This window comes from Glycine max, chromosome 7 (assembly GCF_000004515.6).
Source record: "Glycine max cultivar Williams 82 chromosome 7, Glycine_max_v4.0, whole genome shotgun sequence".
Classification (NCBI taxonomy): domain Eukaryota; kingdom Viridiplantae; phylum Streptophyta; class Magnoliopsida; order Fabales; family Fabaceae; genus Glycine; species Glycine max.
The window spans coordinates 20,612,982-20,636,856 of record NC_038243.2 but is presented as its reverse complement, the minus strand read 5'-3'; the positions used below and the strand labels follow the sequence as shown (position 1 = coordinate 20,636,856).

Genomic DNA, 23,875 nt, shown 5'->3' with positions numbered 1-23,875 from the left:
AAGACTAACGGAAAATACTACATTAATTGAAACAAAATTCTTCAAGTACTTAGTTGAAAAAAAATTAATGTTAGGTAGTTATATAAAAATGACCTATTTTCCAGGTATGAAAAACTTATTTAAATCCAAAAGAAATGAGGATAAGAAATGAATAAGCAACAACAAAGTCAATGTGAGGGCATATTAATAGGAGCTAGGCCCATAAGGCTTGACTCCTCTTAACCCTTAGATCTCTTAAGATCAATGGTCGTTACGAAGCGACACTTCATTTCTTGAACCTACAATGGCTACCTCTGCCATAATGATTAGCAAGTGAAAAGACCCGACCTAACAACGAGCGCATTTCTCACAAGAAAGCCATTATGAAGAAATTTGACTATTAGGCTGCAAACCCCACCAACACAAGGAATTGGTGAAACATCATCAGCATACGATTGTAACATTCAACACATTATAACCCTCTTTGTACCAAAAAGATTCCTCAAGCTTGAGGCTATGTATACTAAAATAGCCAAGCATCAACTACTTTAAGACATAGTGGAATGACCAAATACCTCTACTATGCCATAACCTAAATGCTCATCTTCCACTAGAGACAAACCATCTCGAACTATAACTAGAGTAGTACTAGTAGGTCGAGAACATCTTGGTGTTAAGGAACTAAGATATTAAGATAACACGTTAATATAGGTTAATGATACAATTTGTCTCATAATTAACAACTAAACCTTAATTAAGTCAATATTGTAACCACAAGTAAGGTCCATGGATCCAAGGTCCATTAAGTTATGTATAAAAACGGGAATTAGATTCCTAAGGTAAACTAACTATTCAAATTGAGTTTTTACTCTTTTTATACACATGGTCTGATATCTACATAAAAGTGGCATCTGCAAAAGCATACAAGCTAAATTTGATATATTAATAACATGAAAAATGATAAATTTTATTCATTTGATTGGACTTCTTAATTACATCATATTTTCCTAGTATTTATATGATACATTCAACATCAATGTGTTTGGTCAATAGTTGTCAAATTTTAGTTGTTGAATATTGGTCATCAATCGTCATTTATAAATTAAGTGTTAGTTTAATGTTTAAATATTTTTTTTGTAAATATGTCACCTTTTGTTTTAGTAGTCTTTCTACCTTTTTTGTTTTTACTCTTTGCACATTTTTTGTTTAGTCTCTTAAAATATGAGTCATTTTTCATTACAATTGCTATCACTATCACCACCATTATCATCCTCAATATCACCACCATCACAACCACATATACCACTGCCATCGCGGTCGCTGCCATTGCCACCGCGATCGTCAACCACTACTATTTGTTCTACCACTATCGTTGTTGACACATGGTCATTGCCATTACTACTTCCACAAAAAAATACCTGTAAACTAATTTTAATAAGATAGGAAACATTCAAATTAAAATGAGTTTATTTTGAAACAAAAATTGGAGAAAAAATTAAAATTAAATTTTAAAAACTAAAATTTGGTTGTTGGTTTTAAAATTTGTGAAACTTACTACTAAAAACTACGGCAAACGAGCAAAAATTCTCAAACTTATTCTGAACAATGAACTGCCCCCAGGAAAACAAAAACAGCCAACAAGTGTTGTTGCTTCGATATACTGGAAAGTCTAAATGAAATAATAGGGGCATGGTTTGTAAAGTAAGAAAATCGTTGTCTTTTGGTAGATATTAAGTTGATAGGTCATATTATTAAACTATTAATATTTCCCTATATATATTTACGGAAACAAAATAAACCAAATGAATCTATTAATGTGTGAAGTTTACAGCAATAGCAGCAGCAGAAACTAGTAGAAAGCAATAAACGGCAACCAAAATCCTCTTCTGTATCATGGATTCTGAAGTACATAACATGTTGGCCGTTATCATGTCCTTTTCCCTCTTCATCATTGTGGCACTGAAAATAGGGAGGAATCTCAAGAAAACTGAGTCATCTCCAAACATACCTCCAGGACCATGGAAGCTACCTATCATAGGGAACATACACCATCTTGTTACATGTACGCCGCACCGAAAGTTAAGAGACTTGGCCAAAACATATGGACCCTTGATGCATCTTCAACTTGGTGAGGTCTTCACAATCATTGTTTCCTCACCAGAGTATGCTAAGGAGATAATGAAAACCCATGATGTCATCTTTGCATCAAGACCTAAAATTCTAGCTTCAGATATATTGTGCTATGAATCCACAAATATTGTTTTTTCACCGTATGGAAATTATTGGAGACAGCTACGAAAAATATGTACAGTGGAGCTTTTAACCCAAAGGCGTGTCAATTCATTCAAGCAAATAAGGGAAGAAGAGTTCACCAATCTTGTCAAAATGATTGATTCGCATAAAGGGTCACCTATCAACCTCACTGAAGCAGTCTTTTTATCAATATATAGCATCATTTCAAGAGCCGCTTTTGGCACCAAATGCAAAGACCAAGAAGAATTTATATCAGTGGTAAAAGAAGCTGTAACAATTGGATCAGGTTTTAACATAGGAGATTTGTTTCCTTCTGCAAAATGGCTTCAACTTGTTACTGGTTTGAGGCCTAAGCTTGAGAGATTGCATGGGAAAACTGATCGGATTCTTAAAGAGATCATCAATGAACACAGAGAGGCAAAGTCAAAAGCTAAAGAAGACCAAGGTGAAGCAGAGGAAGATTTGGTTGATGTTCTCCTAAAATTTCAGGATGGTGATGATAGAAACCAGGATATTAGCTTAACTATTAACAATATCAAGGCTATAATCCTAGTGAGTATAACAACATCTTCTAAATCCTTTCTTTTATCAATATAATCTCACTCCTTTCTATAGAACTTAGACAAATGTTTAATAGTTACACCAGAATATATCTCACACATGAGCTCTTCAAAATTTTGCTGTATGTGATAATTTCCGTAGTGTATTACTGGATGCCTTCGGCTTATAATATTTGAATTTAACTCCTTCAAAGTGAGAGGTTCCTTTTAGAGGATTAGTTTCTATGTTATAACTATTAATGTAAAAAGCATTTGTTGATATAGTTTAGAGTTTATTATCTCTTTAATCCTTAAATTTTTTACGAATTCTATTTCTAAACCTTGATCTTTATATATTTATTTTTAATCTTTTAATTTTTTTATCATTCTTATTTTTAATTCCTTAATTTTTTTTCTGACCTTAAAGGACTAATAGCAAGGATAGAAAAAATTAAGAAACTAAAATACAAATAGAAAATTTAGGGAATAGAAATAAGTTTAGGGACTAAAAAGATAATAAATATTATATTTTAATAACTTCATAATTTGTTATGTGTTAAAAATTTATCCCAATCTGTACCATTGATCATTCAATCAACAGTTCACTTTATACTCTAAATTACACTTCTCACATAACTATCTCTTAGGATATCCTGATAATTACTTTTCAGGACGTCTTTGCTGCTGGAGGTGAGACATCTGCAACAACCATAAATTGGGCAATGGCAGAGATAATAAAGGATCCAAGAGTAATGAAGAAAGCACAAGTTGAGGTGAGAGAGATATTCAATATGAAAGGAAGGGTTGATGAAATTTGCATCAATGAACTCAAATATTTGAAATCGGTTGTCAAAGAGACCCTAAGGTTACACCCACCAGCTCCTCTTTTAATTCCAAGGGAATGTGGACAGACATGTGAGATTAATGGGTATCATATACCAGTCAAAAGTAAGGTATTTGTCAATGCTTGGGCAATTGGAAGAGATCCAAAGTACTGGACTGAGCCAGAGAGGTTTTATCCTGAGAGATTCATTGATAGCTCTATTGACTACAAAGGCAATAATTTTGAGTTCACTCCATTTGGTTCTGGAAGAAGAATATGCCCAGGAATAACCTTGGGTTCAGTAAACGTTGAGCTAGCCCTTGCATTTTTGTTGTATCACTTTCATTGGAAGCTTCCAAATGGAATGAAAAGTGAGGAGTTGGATATGACTGAGAAATTTGGAGCGTCTGTTAGAAGAAAGGAAGACCTATACTTGATACCTGTCATCTGTCATCCTCTGCAGGTAAGAAAAACTATAACCTTTGAATTTGTTTTTACCCCTTTAATACTTAAAGAATCTTTGTATCTTTTGTTATTTTAGTAGAAGTGAAGATTTTGTAATGAATACCCCATGATATTTTGGTCGTTGTCACCATCTTAATCTTTTTCATCAGTACCATTCATAATCTAGCACATCATAAGTTGTTACCATTATTACTCCTTTCAAATTCATGGAAGAGAAAGATCATACAGTTGATAGATATGACATATGTAAGCAAGGAAAAATGTGCATATAACAAATTGGCAATTACCATTGTATAAAATCTTTCGCGAGAATAGGAGATTAACAGAAAAGGTGTTCACGTTTTTGCAGGGAAGTGGTGCAGGCAAAGAAGGCTGAGTAGGTTTCATTCCCAGTTTTAAGAAGTCCCAAAAGCTAAAGTAGATGACACATCTTTAATCTGATGCAAAAACAGTTTGCATTATTCAATAAATTTATCATATAAAATAGATCTTAACTTTCATCAGATGCCGCAATTTCACAATTTACTATAAGCTTGGAAATTTTTGCTCTATGTCAAATAAAAATAATTATAATAATTCTGGAAATGCATGGAATACAAACCTAAGAGATGTAAATTCTTGTTTTAAGAAGGTTAATAGAGTATGCTATACATCAAATGTGGTAGCTAAATAAGCTATGTTCCTAGTGTAGGAGAAGAGGGAATTGGATTGATTGGTACAAACCAATGATGAATGTCGTCTTTATAAGTTGTCCTAGCGTGCATTGATGTTCCAAAAAAAAATTGAATTGATTGTGTGCCCTACCTAGTAATTATTGAGACATTATGAGTCTCAGTTAACATGACTCTGATTTCAGTATATATTTGAACTTCTGTGAATTCCTAAGAAATTCTGTTGTACACTATATGCTTGTTATGAATGTGAGATTGAGAAATAGTTGTTGATATATTAGAGACTGTCTGGATGCATGTTATAGTTTTTTCCTTGCATACTGTTTGGGAACTTTCATATAAGTGTATGGCAATTGGATTCGGGTAACCTTTATCGCATGATTGCAGTTATAAGCCAAGTAGCTTGATTTGAATGTTATTTGCTTTCTTTGTGTATTAAAATCTTGTGAGTATTATGATGCAAACATGAAAATGTTGTGTTCGTTAATGTACGGTTAGAACACTTAATTTAAAATTTACCTAAGATGATGACAGAAGTGGTGACTATTGTACCTACAATATGGGTTCATAGTACGAATGGACTAAAGTGCATTAATTGATTTATGTCGACTAAAGGTGTCTAATGCATATTAAGGCCTTGTGTGTATTTGTTAATTAATGTGCAATCATTTCCATGTAAATAAGAGAGACATTCAAATCACTCATGTATCACATGTGCTTAACCCCTATGCGGAATAATATAAACTTGATTTAGCCCACTAATCAAGTGTTAGGCCCATTTAAGTTTCTATTACTACTCCAAAGAAAATTCTAGAGAAATGTAGAGATAAGTAGAAGTAATATTAATTAATTGGAAGAAGTGTGTAGAACTAAGTAGTTGGGAGAAGTATGTAGAACTCTCATTTGAAGTGTGTGAAATCTTTCTTGATGTATCTAGAACTCTCCCTTAGAGCCTATACAAAGGGAAAGAGGTTGTCATTTGTAAGCTAAGCCAAAGTCAAAATCAAAGCATTTCTCATAAAAACTAGTCTTCTTTCAAATATTTTCTCCTCCTCCATTTCTCTCAAACACTACCTATAACCTTATCCTAACAAATCAGAGCTTAGGTTCTGATAATTAGAAATCCCTTTATAGTCACGGCGAGCAATGAAGCTGTAACATCCCAATTTTCGTAAACTAGATAAAAAAAAAGATTGTTATTTATAAATAAATAGAGTTTAAAAAAAATGATGAGATTTTATAAATAAATAAATAAGGAGATATAATTATTAATTAAAATAATGATTTGAGAGAAAATAAAAAGGGTATTTTATTTATTTGTTTGATAGAGAATAAAATAAAGTTTGTTTTTATAAAATAATAAATAATAAATAAATAAATAGAGTAAATAATAGGTCGTAAATGCCCCTAGCTATAAATAGCAACATGCTAGGTCAGTTTTCAGACTGACTCCTCAGTCTCCTCTGCCTCACAATTTCGTTTCTTCTCTCTCCTCCCAAAACCCTCTTTTTTTTCCCGCAGGCCACCTAACCTATCTCATAAAAATGACGATCTCAGGACACGTTCACCGTTGGATCGTCGTGAAATTTGAGCACTACTTTTGCAGCCCAATTCCGAAAATTCTCACCGTTGGGAATTTTGATATCATGTTTGAGCTGAGAGAAATACCTTTCTCATTGTAGCCTTTTCCTTTCCCGCAGAAACCCAAAATGGTCTCAGTAAAATTATGATCCCGGTTTGTTTAACCGTTGGATTTTCATGAAATTTGGATATGTTGTTCGAAATTCAATTTCTCACACTTTCACCGTTGGGATTTGCAAGATAATGTTCGTGGAGGGAGAAAAATGAATCGCATGAAGACAGTACAAGTGGAGGCTTCAATCTTTTCTCCGTCTCTCTGACGTTTGGGAATTCTATCGGAGCAGTCAGAGGAGTAACTGGAGGAATCTCAGGGAACCGCTAGAGATGCTGCTATCGTTGGCTGAAGACACGTGAGTCCGCTTAGAGGTAAGGGATGAGTTATTCACAATTGGGAATTAGTGAGAACATGTGTAGGGATCCTTAGAGATATCAATTGGAATGGGTTTTGGGGTGTTCTTGCAATTTTTATTTTATCCTTTTAATTATTACAGTGAATTATATATGTTTGATGAATCAGTTGATGTCCCAATGAGAAATTGCTATGAAATTGATGTGTTCTTGTGTTGAGTGTGAACCCCTTAGAAAAATTAAGCTCTTTTTATTAACGTAAATTATATTTTAAATAATATTATTCAATGACTTATTTTATACAAATTATTATCTTGTTCTAATTTTTCTACGACGATGATCAACATGTTATGTGTATATAATTATTGTAATACTAGAATAATAAATTAAAGAAAATTGTAAGGTTAATGTCTAGTGGTAATTTCTTTTGATGTAATGTTAAATTAATTGTTAAAGAAATTCTTTGATTAAAAACAATGTAGTTTAATTTACTATATACATATACATATATATGTTTTGTATCATGCAAATATTATTATTGTGTGATGTGTATAAGTTATAAGGTGTAATAAGTTATTATAATGGTATTATAATATTATAGTGAAGATTGAGTAGTACAAAGTTGAATGTGTCAATTTGCGAGATACATGTAAAAATGAGATGATTGATGTGATATTATGAGATGTTAAATTGTGAGCATGATATTTGATTGTGAATAAGTGTGTGTGGTTGACACTTGATGTGACAATAATTATATTGTGAGCTATGAATTCTACAATAACCCGATCAGTGTTATCTTGAGAAAAACGTTGATGCGTAGTGTTTAAGAGAAAATGTAGGTTTCCTATTCAGGAACCAGTGTTAAATTGTAACACAATGTGTTAAACGTGTTTGAAACACGAGTGTGAGGTCGGGGGTATTGTATAATTCATGAGCAGTGCTTATAAATGAAATATGTGATGGTGGATTGTGACATTATGAGATGTGAAATTATGAATGAGTTTTGGTTGTAAATAAGTGTGTGATTAACTCTTGATGTGACATTATTTGTGTTGTAAGCTGTGAATTGTACAATAACCCGACCAGTGTTATCTTGAGGAAAGTGTAAATGCGCAGTGTTAAAGAGAAAGCGTAGGTTTCCTATTTAGGAACCAGTGTTAAAGAGAAAGTGTAGGTTTCCTATTTAGGAACCAGTGTTAAATTGTAGCGCAATATGTTGTACGTGTTTAAAACACGAGTGTGAGGTCGTGGGTATTGTATAATTCACGAGCAGTGTCTGTGTGCTAAAATGATTTTAGGGGTTGGACCTGAATCAGGAGGGAGAGGCCCTGACGGACTCTTCGAAGTGTAGGCCTTGGGGGTCACCGGGTTTGAGTGCTCCTTTAAGCATATGTTGATCCCATATGGTTGGAGCATTCTCGCAAAACATCGTGACACTGACTGGTCTCCCTATGATCTTACTTAGTGAGAGTGACCTGATAAACTCATTGTGTGGTGTGTCTTATTATGTACTCTTAAGCGCCCCAGGGTGGTTTTTCACTGACATGGTACCACATTGCATATAGGCTTGAGTCTTAGCATAACTGTCTCATGCGCTTGCTAATTGTTTATTATGAAATTGAGGTGTTATTATGTCTTGATCAGAGTGTGTGATTCTTGTGTAATGTGATTGATGATTGAAAAGTGTGATTGATGGATGAAAAGTGAACCTTGAATGACAAAGTGGTGGAATTACATGAATTATGTGTAAGTAAGTTTTATTTGGTTTATATGATATGTATATCTAGTTGTCTTGTTTCTCTATTAGTTAGGAATGTGATAACTCACTCCCGGTTTGTTGTTTGTGTTTGGATCCTGTGATGATCTTGAACTTTGTGTTCGGGGGAGCAGATGACTAGGTGAACTGCGTTAAGGAATATTGTGCTGAAGGGCGTCGAGACACAACGCTCTGATAGGATGTGACATTGGGGTATAGGGTTTTATATTAATTCTATGAAGTCTCAGACGGCCTTGTTGAGCCGATGACTTTATTATTTATTTGGACAAGTTTAAAAATGATGTAGAAGGAAGTGATTGTGAACCTTTTATCCCTTTGAAAGGCTTGTATTTAAAAATGTTTTAAAAAAATACTTTTAATTAATATTTGAATTTTCATTTCTTTGTTAGTATATAGATGAGGGGTAGAGGGTGTCACAGAAGCAACATCCTTCCAAGCAACAATTGGAGCATCAAAATGAAGGCCCTTCACGGAGAACATGATGTTTGGGAAATGGTTGAAAATGCTATAAGGAGCCACAAGATGAGACTTCACTATCCCAAGCACAAAAGGAGACTTTTAAGGATTCAAGAAAGAGACACAAGAAAGCTCTCTTCCTCATCTATCAAGCATTACATGATGATGCATTCGAGAAGAATTTTAATGCAACATCCACTAAAGAGGCATGGGATAAGCTTCAAACCTTTCACAAAGGAGAAGACAAAGTAAAGAAGGTGCGTCTCCAAACTCTAAGAGGTGAGTTCGAATCCTTACATATGAAAGAGTCAGAGTCCATTTTCAATTATTTTTCAAGAATTCTTGTTGTTTCAAATCAACTAAAAAGAAATGGTGAGAAGTTAGAAGATGTAAGAATTATGGAGAAGATACTACACTCATTAGATCCCAAATTTGAGCACATTGTTGTGACAATCGAGGAAACCAAAGATTTAGAAACCATGATAAAATAACAACTTCAAGGATCACTGCAAGCTTTTGATGAGAAGCATAAGAAGAAGCAAGTGATCACCAAGTAACTCTTCAAGATGCAATTGAAGGAGAAGGAAGAAAGTCAAGGAAATGAAAGAAGTCAATGAGGCCGAGGTAGACGTCGAGGTCATGGCTAAGGACAGGTTGGATGTGGCAACAGTGGACGAGGTTCAAATTTCATCAATAACAGTTACAAGAAAGGAAAAGGCTCAACAAGAGAATGTGGAAGAGGTTATACAAGCATAAGGTATGCTAAATCTCGAACCTGATGCTATAATTGTCAAAAGATTGGCCACTGGCCACTGTGCTTCCAAATGTAGATTCACCAAGAATAGAGTTGAGGAGGAGACTATGTGGAGCAAAAAGACAAGAAGTTTGAAATGGTGCTCCTAGCACGTGGAAGTAATGAAGGTAGCCAAGAAAACACATGGTACCTTGACACTGGTGCAAGCAACCATATGCGCGGAAAAACAAGCATGTTTATGGATCTTGATGAATCAGTAAGTGGCAATGTCTTATTTGGTGATAATTCCAAGATTATTGTAAAAGGAAAATGTAAGATCTTAATTCATTTAAAGGATGGAAGACATGAATTCATATCAAATGTCTAATACGCCCCAAATATGAAGAACAATATTTTGAGTTTGGGATAATTACTCGAAAAAGGCTATGATGTTCACATGAAAGATTCTAGTCTTTTCATCAAAGATGGGAGAAACAATCTAATCACCAAGGTACCAAGGTCAAGAAACATGATGTTCATGTTGAATATCCAAAATGATATTGCAAAATGTCTTAAACCTTGCTACATTGATGCATCCAGGCTATGTCATCTTCGATTTGGGCACTTAAATTTTGGAGGCTTAATTACTATCAAATGAGAAGATGGTGAGAGGACTACCCTCTATTAACCACCTCGATTAACTATGTGAAGGATGTTTACTTCGCATGCAATTCAGAACGAGTTTTCCAAAGGAGTCAAATTCAAGAGCTAAGAAGCCACTTGAGATAACACATGTTGTCGTTTATGGGCCAATCAAGCCAAGCTCACTAGGTAAAAATAACCATTTCCTCCTTTTTATGGATGATTTTTCAAGAAAAACATGGGTCTATTTCTTAAATAAAAAATCAGAAGTCTTTTCTGACTTCAAGAAGTTCAAAGTTGCAATGGAGAAAGACAGTGGACGAAAGATCAAAACCATGAGGACCGACAGAGGAGGAGAATTCACTTCCAAAGAATTCCAATAGTTCTATGAAGAGAATGGAATTAGATTTCCTCTGACAATTCCAAGATCCCCCCCCAACTGAATGGTGTGGCGAAAAAAAATAAAACAATCCTTGATATGGCTCAAAGCATGCTCAAAAGCAAGAAACTGTCAAAAGAATTTCGGCCAGAAGCTGTGGCGTGTGCAGTTTATTTGTCCAATCGATCACCAATAAGAAGTGTATGGGGAAAGACACCACAAGAAGCATTGAGTGGAAGAAAGCATGGTACCTCTCACTTGAGGGTCTTTGGGTGTATAGCTCATGTTTATGTCCCATATGAGAGAAGAGCAAAAGTTGATGACAAGAGTGAGAGATTCATCTTCATTGATTATGATTCAAGCTCAAAGGGGTATAAGTTATACAACCTAAACAACAGATGGTAGTCAGTCAAGATGTGGTGTTCGACTAAGAAGGACAATGGGACTTTGAGACTCATGAAAAGGAATACAACTTCTTTCCTCTACTTGAAGAAGAGAAGGAACCTCAATATGTTCAGCAAGAGCTCACCCCATCAACATCAACCACTCATGAAGACAATTTTCCATCTTTTGAGAGTGAAAAGGCTATGTCATGCACAAGAACCCTCCAAGATCTTTATGATAGAACTGAGAGATTGGATAATATCAAACTACTTTGTCTCTTTTCATATTTTTAACAAGTGAGCTCTAAAGAAGTTGTGCAAGATAAAAGATGGAGAGATGTGATGGATGAAGAAATTAGATCCATCGAAAAGAACAACACATGGGAACTCATCTCCCTTCCGAAAGGGCACAAGCCTATTGGTGTCAAGTGGGTGTACAAAACAAAACAAAAATGCCAAGGGAGAAATTGAAAGATACAAGGCAAGGCTAGTTGTAAAAGGTTACAGTCAAAAGGTTGGGATTGATTATGATGAAGTGTTTGCTCTGGTCGCTCAACTAGAGATCATAAGACTAATAATCTCTCTTGCATTGCAGTTCAACACAAGTGGAGAATTCATCAGATGGATGTGAAGTCTACCTTCTTGAATGGAGTCCTCAAGGAAGAAGGGTACATCGAGCAACTGTTGGGATACAAGGTGAAAGGAGAAGAAGACAAAGTTCTCAAGCTAAAGAAGGCACTTTATGGACTAAAACAAGCACCAAGAGCATGGTACAATCATATTGACAAGTTCTTCCAAGAAAATAACTTCACAAAGTGCCCACACGAGCATGTCCTATATGTCAATATCAAAGATGGAGATATCTTGATCACGTGCATATATGTGGATGACATGACTTCACATGAAGTAATTCAAATATGTTTGAAGAGGTCAAGAAAGCAATGATCAAGGAGTTTGAGATGATTGATATTGGACTAATGTCATACTATCTTGGCATTAAGGTAAAGCAGAAGGAAGATGGAATCTTCATTTCATAGCAAAACTACGGAGAGGAGATGCTCAAGAAATTCAAGATTGATAGCTGCAAGCCAATTGGAACGTTGGTGGAGTTCAAAATGAATTTATCAGAGTTAGACGAAGAAGAAAAGATGGATGCTACAAATTTCAAGAGTTTGGTGGTTAGTTTGTGATATTTGACGTGCATTAGACCAGACATTCTATATGCTACTAGACTCATCAGTCAATACATGGAGACTCCAACCACTACTCATCTCAAGGCCGCAAAACAAATTCTTCATTATATCAAAGAAACAATCAACTTTGGCTTATGGTTCTCAACAAGTAATGACTATAAACTTATAGGTTACAATGACAGTGATTGGGCTGGAGATGAAGATGATCAGAAAAGTACCAGTGGATTTTTGTTTTTCATGAGGAATACAATGTTCACTTGGATGTAAAAAAAGCAGTCATTAGTCACTCTTTTGACTTGTGAGGCAAAATATGTAGCTGTTACTTCATGTGTTTGCCATGCAGTATGGCTTAGGAATTTCTTAAAAGGGTTGGGCTTGCCACAAGAAGATTCTACCAAGATCTTTGTGCATAAAAAGTCAACCATTGCTCTGAAGCAAACATATTGATACATGTTACCACTACATAAGGGAGTGCATAGCAAGAAAGGATGTACATGCAGAATATTTGAAGTTTGAAGACCAAGTAGCTCACATCTTCACCAAGTCGCTCAAGCAAGAAGAATATTGAGTTAAGAAGCTTACTTAGAATGGTAAATCAAGTTTAAGGGGGGTGTTGAATAAATAACACAAAATACATGCAAGTAATCCATTAAAAGTATATAGTATTCAATTAAATTGGCCCTCATTCTACCCAAAAACCAAAATATAATATAAGTAATCGATTAAAACATAGTGTGATCGATTAAATTTGACAGAAAAACTCCCCCTGAGGCCTTTGAAATCGATTAAAATGTAAATTAATCGATTAAAATAGAACATAAACACCAAAAAAAACCATAAAACGAGTCATGCAATCAATTAATACGAGGTTGTAATTGATTACAATAGAAAATTTTATAACAGAAAAACCACACAAACATACACTGTGATTGATTAACATAACAAGGTAATCAATTAAAAAAGAAAACTTAAAACAAAGAACCACAAAGCTACACTATGTAATCAATTAAAACGAACAAGTAATTGATTAAAACAGTGAGAAACAAAAAAAAACAAAGTAAAGCTTGTCTTTTTGGAGGAAAAATCACACATCTAAACATATGACATACATAGGCATTCAAGGTAGAAATGGAAAGATATAAAGAGTCCATATCAAGATGAATACACTATATCACAACATCATTCAATGTTAGATCCATCTAGGATTCCTAGCTCATTTCTAATATAGAAGAACCTATCTCTAGAGGTTTTGTAAAGATGTCAGCTAGTTATTGCTCATTATCAACAAATTCAATGCAACAATCACCATTTGATACATGATCTCTTAGAAAATAAGGCCTAATTTCTATATGCTTAGTTCTAGAATGCATGACTAGAATCTTAGACAGATTTATAGCACTTGTGTTGTCACCTTTCAAATGAATATGATCACGTGTTACCCCAAAGTCTTCAAGTTGTTGCTTCATCTAGAGACTTTGTGTGCAACAACTTCTAGCTGCAATATATTTTGCTTCTGCAGTAGATAGTTCTACACATGCCTTCTTCTTGCAATTCCAAGATATAAGTGAACTTCCCAAGAGGTGACATGTCCCATTTGTGCTTTTCCTATCTAGCTTACATCCTACAAAGTCAGAATCTAAAACGCCTATTATACTCAAGGAAGTACCTTTGGGATACCACAAACCAACATTGGATGTTCCTTTAAGGCACTTAATAATTCTTTTGACAATAGTTAACTGGTATTCCTTTGGATTTGGTTGATATCTTCCACATAAGCATACATTAAGCATAATATTGGGTTGACTTACATTCAAATAAAGGAGAGAACTAATCATACCTCTGTACTTTGACTCATTTACCAATTTAGCTTTTTCGTCCAAGTCAAGATAAGTGGATGTTGCCATAGGTGTCGATGCTTCCTTGCGCTCTTCCATATTGAATTTCTTAATCAATTATGTGACGCCCTCTACCCCTCATATATATTAATAAAGGAATAAAAATTCAAATATTAATTAAAAGTATTTTTAAAACATTTTTAAATACAAGCCTTTCAAATGGGTAAAAGGCTCACATTCACTTTCTTCTACATCATATTCAAACTTGTCCAAATAAATAATAAAGTCATTTCGACTCAAAGAAGGCCATCTAAGTTTCATACAATTAATATAGAACCTATATCCTAATGTCACATCCTATCAGAGCGTGGTGTTCCCGTGTCCTCTAGCATGAGGTTCTTCATAGTCATCCACCTATTCATCTGCTCCCCCGAACACAAAGTTCAAGATCATCACAGGATCCAAACACAAACAGCAAACCGGGAGTGAGTTATCACATTTCTAACTACTAGAGAGAAACAACACAACATATAGTAGCCAAATACAATTTACTTAGCATATCTCACACTATTTCATCACTTTGTCATTCATCAATCACACTTTTCAATCATCAATCACAATACACAAGAATCACACACTCCGATCAAGACATAATAACACATCAATTTCATAATAAACAATTAGCAAGCGTATGCAACAATTATGCTAAGACTCAAGCCTATATGGAATGTGGTACCATGTCAGTGAAAAACCTCGTCGGGAGCCTAGGAGTACATGACAAGACAAACCACACAATAGTAAGTCAAGTCACTCTCACTAGGTAATATCATAGGGAGACTAGTCAGGGTCACAGTGTTTTGCGAGAATGCTCCAACCATATGGGATCAACATAGGCTTAAAGGAGCACTCAAACCGTGTGACCCCCAAGGCCTACACTCCGAAGAGTCCGTCAGGGCCTCTCCCTCCTGATTCAGGTCCAACCCAGAAAACATTTTAGCACACAGACTCTATCTATGAACTGTACAAAACACACGACTCCTCAATTGTTCTCAAAATAATTTTAACTCTTCGCCCTTTAAGGGTCTTATCATTAACTCGTCGCTCTTAAAGGGACTTAACATTAACTCGTCGCCCAAAAAGGGACTTAGCATCAACTCGTCGCCCTAAAAGGGACTTAACATCAACTCGTCGCCCTAAAAGGGACTTAGCATTAACTCGTCGCCCTTGAAGGGACTTATGATCGTGTGATTGTACAATTCATAGTTCACAACTCAATGCACATATATATCTCAATCATATACATACTCAATTTATCACATACACTTAATCCCAATCACAATGGTATAATCTCAATTTAACATGTTATCACACCTCATGAATCATATACACTTTACCTATGAACTATGCAATACGCACATCTACTCAATTGTTTTCAAAATTATTTTAACTCGTCGGGTTCACACAGTGGATCCCATCACAATACTCGTCGCCCTTAAAGGGTCTTACAATTGTGTGATTGCACAGTTCATAGTTCACAACTCAATACACACATCTCATCTCAATACACATGTATTTCATCATCCGTCACATGTTCAATTTATCACATACTCACAGTTTGAATCATCATTTCATAACCTCAACATAACAATTTATACAAAAGATTTTATCACAACATGGAATGTAAAACCTCTGAAATAGTTCCTCATAATTGTATCAAAATCATGGGTTTACACAAAGACATCAAGAGCACTCAAGTTTATCAATCAATTCTCATCAGGACATCAATTGGTACATAGAACACAATAATATTGTATTCATAATCATAAAGAAAAATTATAATTCAATAAACATCCCAAAATAAACCCAAATTTAGTTCTCTAAGGATCCCTACACATGTTCATTCTAACCCCCAATTGCGATAAACTCATCTCTTACCTCTGAGCGGACTCACGTGTCTTCAGCTAGCGATAGTAACATCTCTAGCGGTTCCCTGAGATTCCTTCAGTTATTCCTCCGACTGCTCCGATAGAATTCCCAAACGTCAGAGAGACAAAGAAGAGATTGAAACCTCCACTTGTGCGTAATTAAATTTAGAACAACGTATCCAAATTTCATGAAAATCCAACGGTTAACAAAACCGAGATCGTAGTTTTACCGAGACAGTTCTGGGTTTCTACGGGAAAATAAAAGGCTACAATACGAAGGGTTTTCCTCTAAGCTCAGACATAATATTCAAATTCCCAACGGTTAGAATGCTAGGAATTGGGTTACAAACGTGGTGCTCAAATTTCACAACGATCCAACGGTGAATGAGCCCGAGATCATCGTTTTTCTAAGACAGGTTTGGTGGGCTGCGGAAAAAAGAAAGAGTTTTGAGAGGAGAAGAGGGAAAACGAAAATGAGGCCAAAAAGAGGCACCTGACTTAACATAATACCTAGGATACTCAGCCTATTATTTGCTCTATATTTATTTATTTATTTATTTTATAAAAACAAACTCTATTTTATTTTCTATCAAACAAATAAATGAAATACCCTTTTTATTTTCTCTCAAATCATTATTTTAATTAATAATTATATCTCCTTGTTTATTTATTTATAAAATCTCATCATTTTTCTAAAACTTTATTTATTTATAAATAACAATCCTTTTTAATCTAGATTACAAAAATTGGGATGTTACAAATTTTGTATAGTACTTTGTTTGGCAGAGGAAGGTTTCATACATCATTTTCTTAACTTGAAGTCCAAGGAAGAAAGTCAATTCTCCGATCATGGACATCTCAAATTCTTTTTGCATGGAACTGGAGAATTCCTTGCACAAAATTCATTAGTGGCACCAAAAACTATGTCATCAACATAAATTTACACCAGCAATAACTCATTTTTTGATCTCTTGATAAATAATTTTTTGTTAACTTGACCTCTTACAAAAGATTGCACACTTAAGAACTTGCTTAATTTGTCATACCAAGATCTAGGTTCTTGTTTTAAACCATATAGTGCCTTTTTCAACTTATAAACATCATTAGGGTGATCAAAGTCTACAAAAACTGGAGGTTATTCCACATATAACTCTTCTTCAATGTATCCATTGAGAAAATCACTTCTCACATCCATTTGATATAACCTGAAATCCATAATACAAGCAAAAGCAAGCAACAACCTAATAGCTTCCAACCTTGCAACAAGGGGATAGGTCTCATCATAGTCAATGACTTCCTCTTGATTGTATCCTATAGCAACCAATTTGGCCTTGTTCCTAACTATAATTCATGATTCATCAAGCTTGTTTCAAAAAACTCATTTGGTTCCGATTGGCTTGTGAAAGGCGGGTTAGGCATTAAATCCCACGATTTATTCCTTTTAAACTGATTTAATTCATCATGCATAGCCAACAAGCAATGCTCATCATGAACTACTCCATCTATGTTTTTAGGTTCAATTTGAGAAACAAAAGCCATGTCATTGCATAAAATTTTAAGTCTATTGTGAGTAGATACTCCCTTAGATATTTCACCTATGATGTTATCCAAGGAGAGGTCTCTTTGAGTTCCCTTTCCTTTAGGAAGTCTTTAGGAGGCATGGCAGCGATTTCCTTGCTTTATTCAAGATCCTTAACCCTAGATTCTTCTTCAAGTGTAGTGTCCTTATCCTGAAAACCTGCATCTTCATCTTCCAAAGCATTTTGTTGAACAAGAGAGTTAGTTTCATCACAAACAACATGTACAGATTCTTCCACACACAATGTTCTCCAATTAAACACTCTATATGTCTTGCTTTGTAATGAATAACCAAGAAATATTTCCTCATCAGCTTTTGGATCAAAATTTGTCAAGAGATTCCTATCCATTTTAAAACAAATCATTAACATCCAAAAACCCTTAAATGAAAAATGTTTGGTTTTCTTCCTTTATAATGCTCATAACGAGTTTTCTTTAAAATAGGTCTTATTAGAAGCCTATTAAGAGTGTAATAAACAATACTCACAACATCAACCCAAAAATACTTTGGTAGATTTGTTTCATTTAGAAGAGTTCTAGCTCTTTGTCGCAACGTGCCCTTTTGCGGGCGAGCGAGGCGAGGCTCACGGGTGCGTTTTCCAAAGGAGGAAAAGATGCACGGAGTCGCCACCAACGTTTATTTGTGGAAAACGTCGGGAAAACCGAAGGAAACCGGTCAAAATGAAAATTCTAAGTTCGGGAGTTGTATTTACGTTTGAGGAAGGTATTAACACCTCTCACGTTTGTCTCAAAGGACAACAGCCTATTTTTTAGAATTGTGGAAATTGTATTGCCTTAAATTTTATTTCTTTTTATTTTTTGAGGTCGACAAAAGCGGGGCTTTTGCTCCTACGTACCCTCCTTTGGAGAGGAAATCAGACCTACGTAGTTCTTTCTTAAGAGTGAAGCCCGTGATTCTTTTTACTTGAATTGTGATCATTTTTAAGGCGTTGGACCTTAAAAATGATCCTTTTTACTTGGTAAGAAACTGAAATGATAAACTTTCAAACCCTATTTTTTGTGGACGAGCTTGACTAGGCGAGTTGATTTTATCCTTATTTTCACTTTAGTTATTAGTCAATCCAATTAAGAATGAGAAATCCCAAAGAGAAAACGTCCGATTGATTTTTTTTCGCTTCATTTTACTAAAAGATATTTTTTATTATTATATTATTATTTTACCTCTTTTTTTATTTCCAACGTGGTTACGGCACGACCGAACGGTCGGAATTCATTTTAACCGAAATTAACGGATGATACAATTCAAATGATCGGTGGAAATTTATTTTATTTTTTGATTAGGCGAGAAATGACTTAAATAAATGACTGAAGCACGTCAAAAGGGGGTATAGAAAGCGAATGAAAACGAGAATAAAAATACATGAAACAAAATGTGGACAACCACGGGTACATAGAATGAATTGAAAAGCTCGCTTCGGGGTACTTACCAGTTGAAGACTGAAGAAAACGAAGAACGAACGATGAATGTCGAAGAACGGTTGAAAATCTTCGCGTAATTACTCACGGAAACGTTACAGAAGCGCCTCGGCTTGGATTTTCTTCACGGAAACAATTTTCCTCAGCAATTTCGAGAGAATAAGAAGTGCCAAGAAGGCTGAACCCCTTTCCTCTTCACTCCTCCCCATATTTATAGCAAAATAGGGGAGGAGCTTGCCACCCAGCTCGCCCAGGCGAGCAAGGTTGCTTCCTCCAGAAGAACCGCCTTCTGGAGGAAGAAACTGGAAGGCCCAAGTGGGCCTAATTGCTATTTGTACCCCCTTTTTTACTAAATGCACCCCCTTTACCTTTTTTGGTAATTCTTTTTCCGTAATGTTACGAAACTTTACGAATTTCGTAACGATACTTATTTTCCTTTCGCAAGGTTACGAATCCTTACGGATTAAGCACTTACTCTTTTTTAGCTTTTGAAGAAGTTACGAAAACTCACGGATTGCGCAAAAACACCTCCTTTCGATCTTCGTCACATTACGGAATCTCACGGATCGCGTAAGCCTGCTTCCTTTTGATTTCCGGCACGTCTCAGGACTTCACATACTATGCAACAAAGGGTGCCAAGTATCTTGAAGCGGCCAATCAAAGGTTGCATATCATCAAGTAATAATCCCCGGACGAAATTAGAGTATGACAGTTGCCCCTCTTTACTTACCTCTCATCGGAGATAAGAGGAAAGCAAAGAGAAGACACTGATTTCGTCCGTCCTGCCCTTTCCGTGATGACGACTCTCGTCTCTACTCCTTCTTCTTCTTTTTTTTCTGCACAACACAAAACAAAATACAAACAACAACAAGAACAACGAATATAATATACATATACACATATACACATGTTTGGCGAAGGAACCGATCCGGAAAATAACAGAAAAACATATTTCCCAGTCACCAGAGGCTCCGGGCTTGATAACAGAGGACACATGAACAGCACTAGGCAACGAATTCATGGGTCTCCGAATAAGATTGGAGAATGGAGAATTGGCGAACAGCGCTAGGCAATCAATTCGCGAGGCTCCAGACTCGATGGTCGAAGACACATGAATAGCGCTAGGCAATGAATTCATGGGTCTCCGAATAAAAGTGGAGAATGGAGAATTGGCGAACATCGCTAGGCAATGAATTCGCGGGGCTCCAGACTCGATGGTGGAGGACACATGAACAGCGCTAGGCAATAAATTCATGGGTCTCCGAATAAAGTGGAGAATGGAGAATTGGCGAACAGCGCTACGCAATAACTTCGCGGGGCTCCAGACTCGAAGGTGGAGGACACATGAACAGCGCTAGGCAATAAATTCATGGGGCTCCGAATAAAGTGGAGAATGGAGAATTGGCGAACAGCGCTACGCAATAACTTCGCGGGGCTCCAGACTCGAAGGTGGAGGACACATGAACAGCACTAGGCAATAAATTCATGGGGCTCCGAAAAAAGTGGAGAATGGAGAATTGGTGAACAGCGCTACGCAATAACTTTGCGGGACTCCAGACTCGATGGTGGAGGACACATGAACAGCGCTAGGCAATAAATTCATGGGTCTCCGAAAAAAGTGGAGAATGGAGAATTGGCGAATAGCGCTACGCAATAACTTCGCGGGGCTCCAGACTCGAAGGTGGAGGACACATGAACAGCGCTAGGCAATAAATTCATGGGGCTCCGAAAAAAGTTTGTTGGCAGGACCGAACGGTCCACCGGGTTTTTCCACCTAAAAGGCAAACATGCTTTTTGCAAAGAAAAATAAATCATTCACGAGAGCACCATATCTTAGAGAAACAATATACTTGTGCCAAGGGTAATCTTCCTTGTGACCGAAAATGAAGGGTAGGATGTCAACATTTAGCTTTAAAATGAACATGCGGGGGAAACATCAGGCTAAGCTGAAAATAAATCACTCATAGTGTATAAAACTTACACAGGCAAGTGTTTTATCCTATTCCCAAACCATAACTGCACCATGACTTTTTTGCACACGATTTCCTATCGAATCAGAGCTGGGTGTTTCGGTCTTTTCCTCTTTGTTCATGTGGGGTGGGATATCGCTAGTCGAGAATGACCTTGAATGGCAATCTGAAGGGAAGAGACACCAAAAATGGGTTTTCCTTTGTCGGTAGTCACTTACCTTGCTAAAAATTTATCTGGTCTGAAGATCTTCCGTTTTCTTTCTTTCATTGATCGAGAATTGCCTCTTTTCCCTTTTTACTTCCTTTCGATCTTTGATCAGGAATCCTTCCTTTTCTTTCTTTTGTTCTTTTCTTTATTTTCATCTTTTTTCTTTTTCTTTCTTTCCATTTCTTCCTTTTCTTTCTTTTCACTTCTCCTTCCCCATCCCTTTCTTTGGGAAATCGGGTTTTAGCATTCTATTCGCTCTCCCTTGAGGAGATTCCGCTGTCCTTTGCTTCGGGGAAGGAATGAGGATTCTTTTTTATATGCCAAGGTTCAAAAATTCTAAGGTTGTGTTTCAATGGGGTCTTTTATCGTGGGAACCCAATCTTGATATCTGGGGCAAAACAAATTTGGGTGTCAAGGTGTCGGTCTCGGGCCGAACTCCCATATCACTCCATAAGGCACGCGTGACAATGATGATTTGAAAACAACGTGCAAAATTAGTCATGGCTACAGCCAGGTGGGCACTCAAGCATCCCGTTTATGGCATTGTGATACTACGGTTGGGAATTTACACAAACAGACCCAACGTTTCTAAGTTATGTTCTTTCATCAGTTCAATGAATTCATCCATTCTTATCTCGGTTATTCCGGAAACTAAACTCTTAGCGTCAGTCCCTTGTTCCCAGAAGATACGTTTGCTCTTTACGAATGATTTATGCTTCTTAACTATAACATGTCGACCTTCGCGGTCTTTCTTTCTTTTTCCTTTTTGTTTCATTTTCATATATTCACAAAATTATACACCTATGGTCCTCTATGAAGAAATTTTCTTTGTATATCTACACTCTTGTACATAACAAACTCTTTCTGTATATGCATTGGAACTCTCTCTCTTCACGTCACACGGTCAAACCCTATTTATATTCAAAGATCTTTTTCGTTTTTCTCCAACGCACACTTATGGTTCATACAACAGTTTCTTTATATATACTCGTTCACACACACAAGAATCCCTCTACACGTATTTTTTATAAAAACCCTTCTATGCACATTTTCCTTTTTCTTTATATATGCAGACATTTTATTCACTACACTTCTCTCTTTTTTATCATGATTTTGGTTCATTTTATTTTTAGGACGACGTTCCTAAATGAAAAAATTCTACGCGATTCCGGAATTTCTACAAACACTATTTACAACAACGAAACAAGTACTGACGTAACAACTCAAACGATATGTATGTATGTCATACCCTAATTTCGTCCGGGGATTATTATTTGATGATATACAAACTTTGATTGGCCGCTTCGAGATACTTGGCACCCTTTGTTGCACAATATGTGAAGTCCCGAGACGTGCCGAAAATCAAAAGGAAGCAGGCTTACACGATTCGTGAAATTCCGTAATGTGACGGAAATCAAAAGGAGGTGTTTTTGCGCAATCCGTGAGTTTCCGTAACTTCTTCGAAAGCTAAAAAAGAGTAAGTACATGATCCGTAAGGATTCGTAACCTTACGGAAAGAAAATAGGTATCGTTACGAAATTCGTAAAGTTTCGTAACGTTACGGAAAAAGAATTACCAAAAAAAGGTGAAGGGGTGTATTTAGTAAAATGGGGGGTGCGAATAGTAATTTTCGAAATTTGGGCCCTTCTAGAGGTTTCTAGGCAATTTCTTGCTTAAGGTTGAAGCAACCTAGCTCGCCTGGGCGAGCTAGGTGGCCACCACACCCCCCATTTTGTTGAAAAATGGGATTCCGGGGCTTCTAGGACACCCATAATGCTTCCGTAAAATTCTCATAACCCTAAATAAGAATTATTAACTTAATACGGGTGAGAGGGAAGAGAAAAAAAAGAAGAAAATCAAGTCCTTTATGCTTCCGTAACTTTTCCGTAAATTACGAAAGAAGGGGGTGAACTTATCAAAATTGGGGGGGTGCAAATAGAAATTTTGAAATTTTGAATTGGGCCTTCCAGAATGTTTTTTTGAAGCTGGGTTGCTTCCTTCTGAAGGAAGCAACCCAGCTCGCCTGGGTGAGCTGGGCGGCAACCTCCTCCCCCTTTTTTCCTATAAATAGGCTGAAGGGGGCTATTCTAAGGATCCCGGATGCCCCTGGTGAGGTATTTCAGCTGTTTTGGGTGGAAAAAAAATTGTTTCCGTGAAGAAAATCCAAGCCGAGGTGCTTCCGTAACGCTTCTGAGATATTTCCGTAAGCAAATCCGTGAAGGTTTTCCTCCGTTATTCACCGTTCTTCAACGGGTAAGTTTCCAAACCGAGCTTTTCAATTCATTCTATGTACCCGTGGTGGTCCACATTTTGTTTCATGTATTTTTATTCTCGTTTTCATTCACTTTCCGTACCCCCTTTTGACGTGCTTCAGTCATTTATTTAAGTCATTTCGCGACTAATCTAAAAATAAAATAAATTTCCACCGATCGTTTGAATTGTATCATCTGTTAATTTCTGTTAAAAAGAATTCCGACCGTTCGGTCGTGCCGTAACCACGTTGAAAATCAAAAAGAGGTAAAATAATAATATAATAATCAAAAAATACCTTTTAGTAAAATAAAGCGAAAAATCAATCGAACGTTTTCTCTTTGGGATTTCTCATTCTTAATTGAATTGACTAATAACTAAAGTGAAACT

The 23,875-nt window shown here is 36.1% G+C and overlaps 1 protein-coding gene across 1 annotated transcript; it reads left to right on the top strand.

Moving 5' to 3' along the window:
• Positions 1–1,781: 1,781 nt before the first annotated feature.
• Positions 1,782–4,559, top strand: LOC100801936 (cytochrome P450 71D11). Its single transcript, XM_003529146.4, has 3 exons — positions 1,782–2,784; positions 3,443–4,057; positions 4,409–4,559. Exons 1-3 carry the CDS (start codon positions 1,873–1,875, stop codon positions 4,433–4,435), a joined length of 1,554 nt encoding a protein of 517 aa, XP_003529194.2. The 5' UTR covers positions 1,782–1,872; the 3' UTR covers positions 4,436–4,559.
• The last annotated feature ends 19,316 nt before the right edge of the window (positions 4,560–23,875 follow it).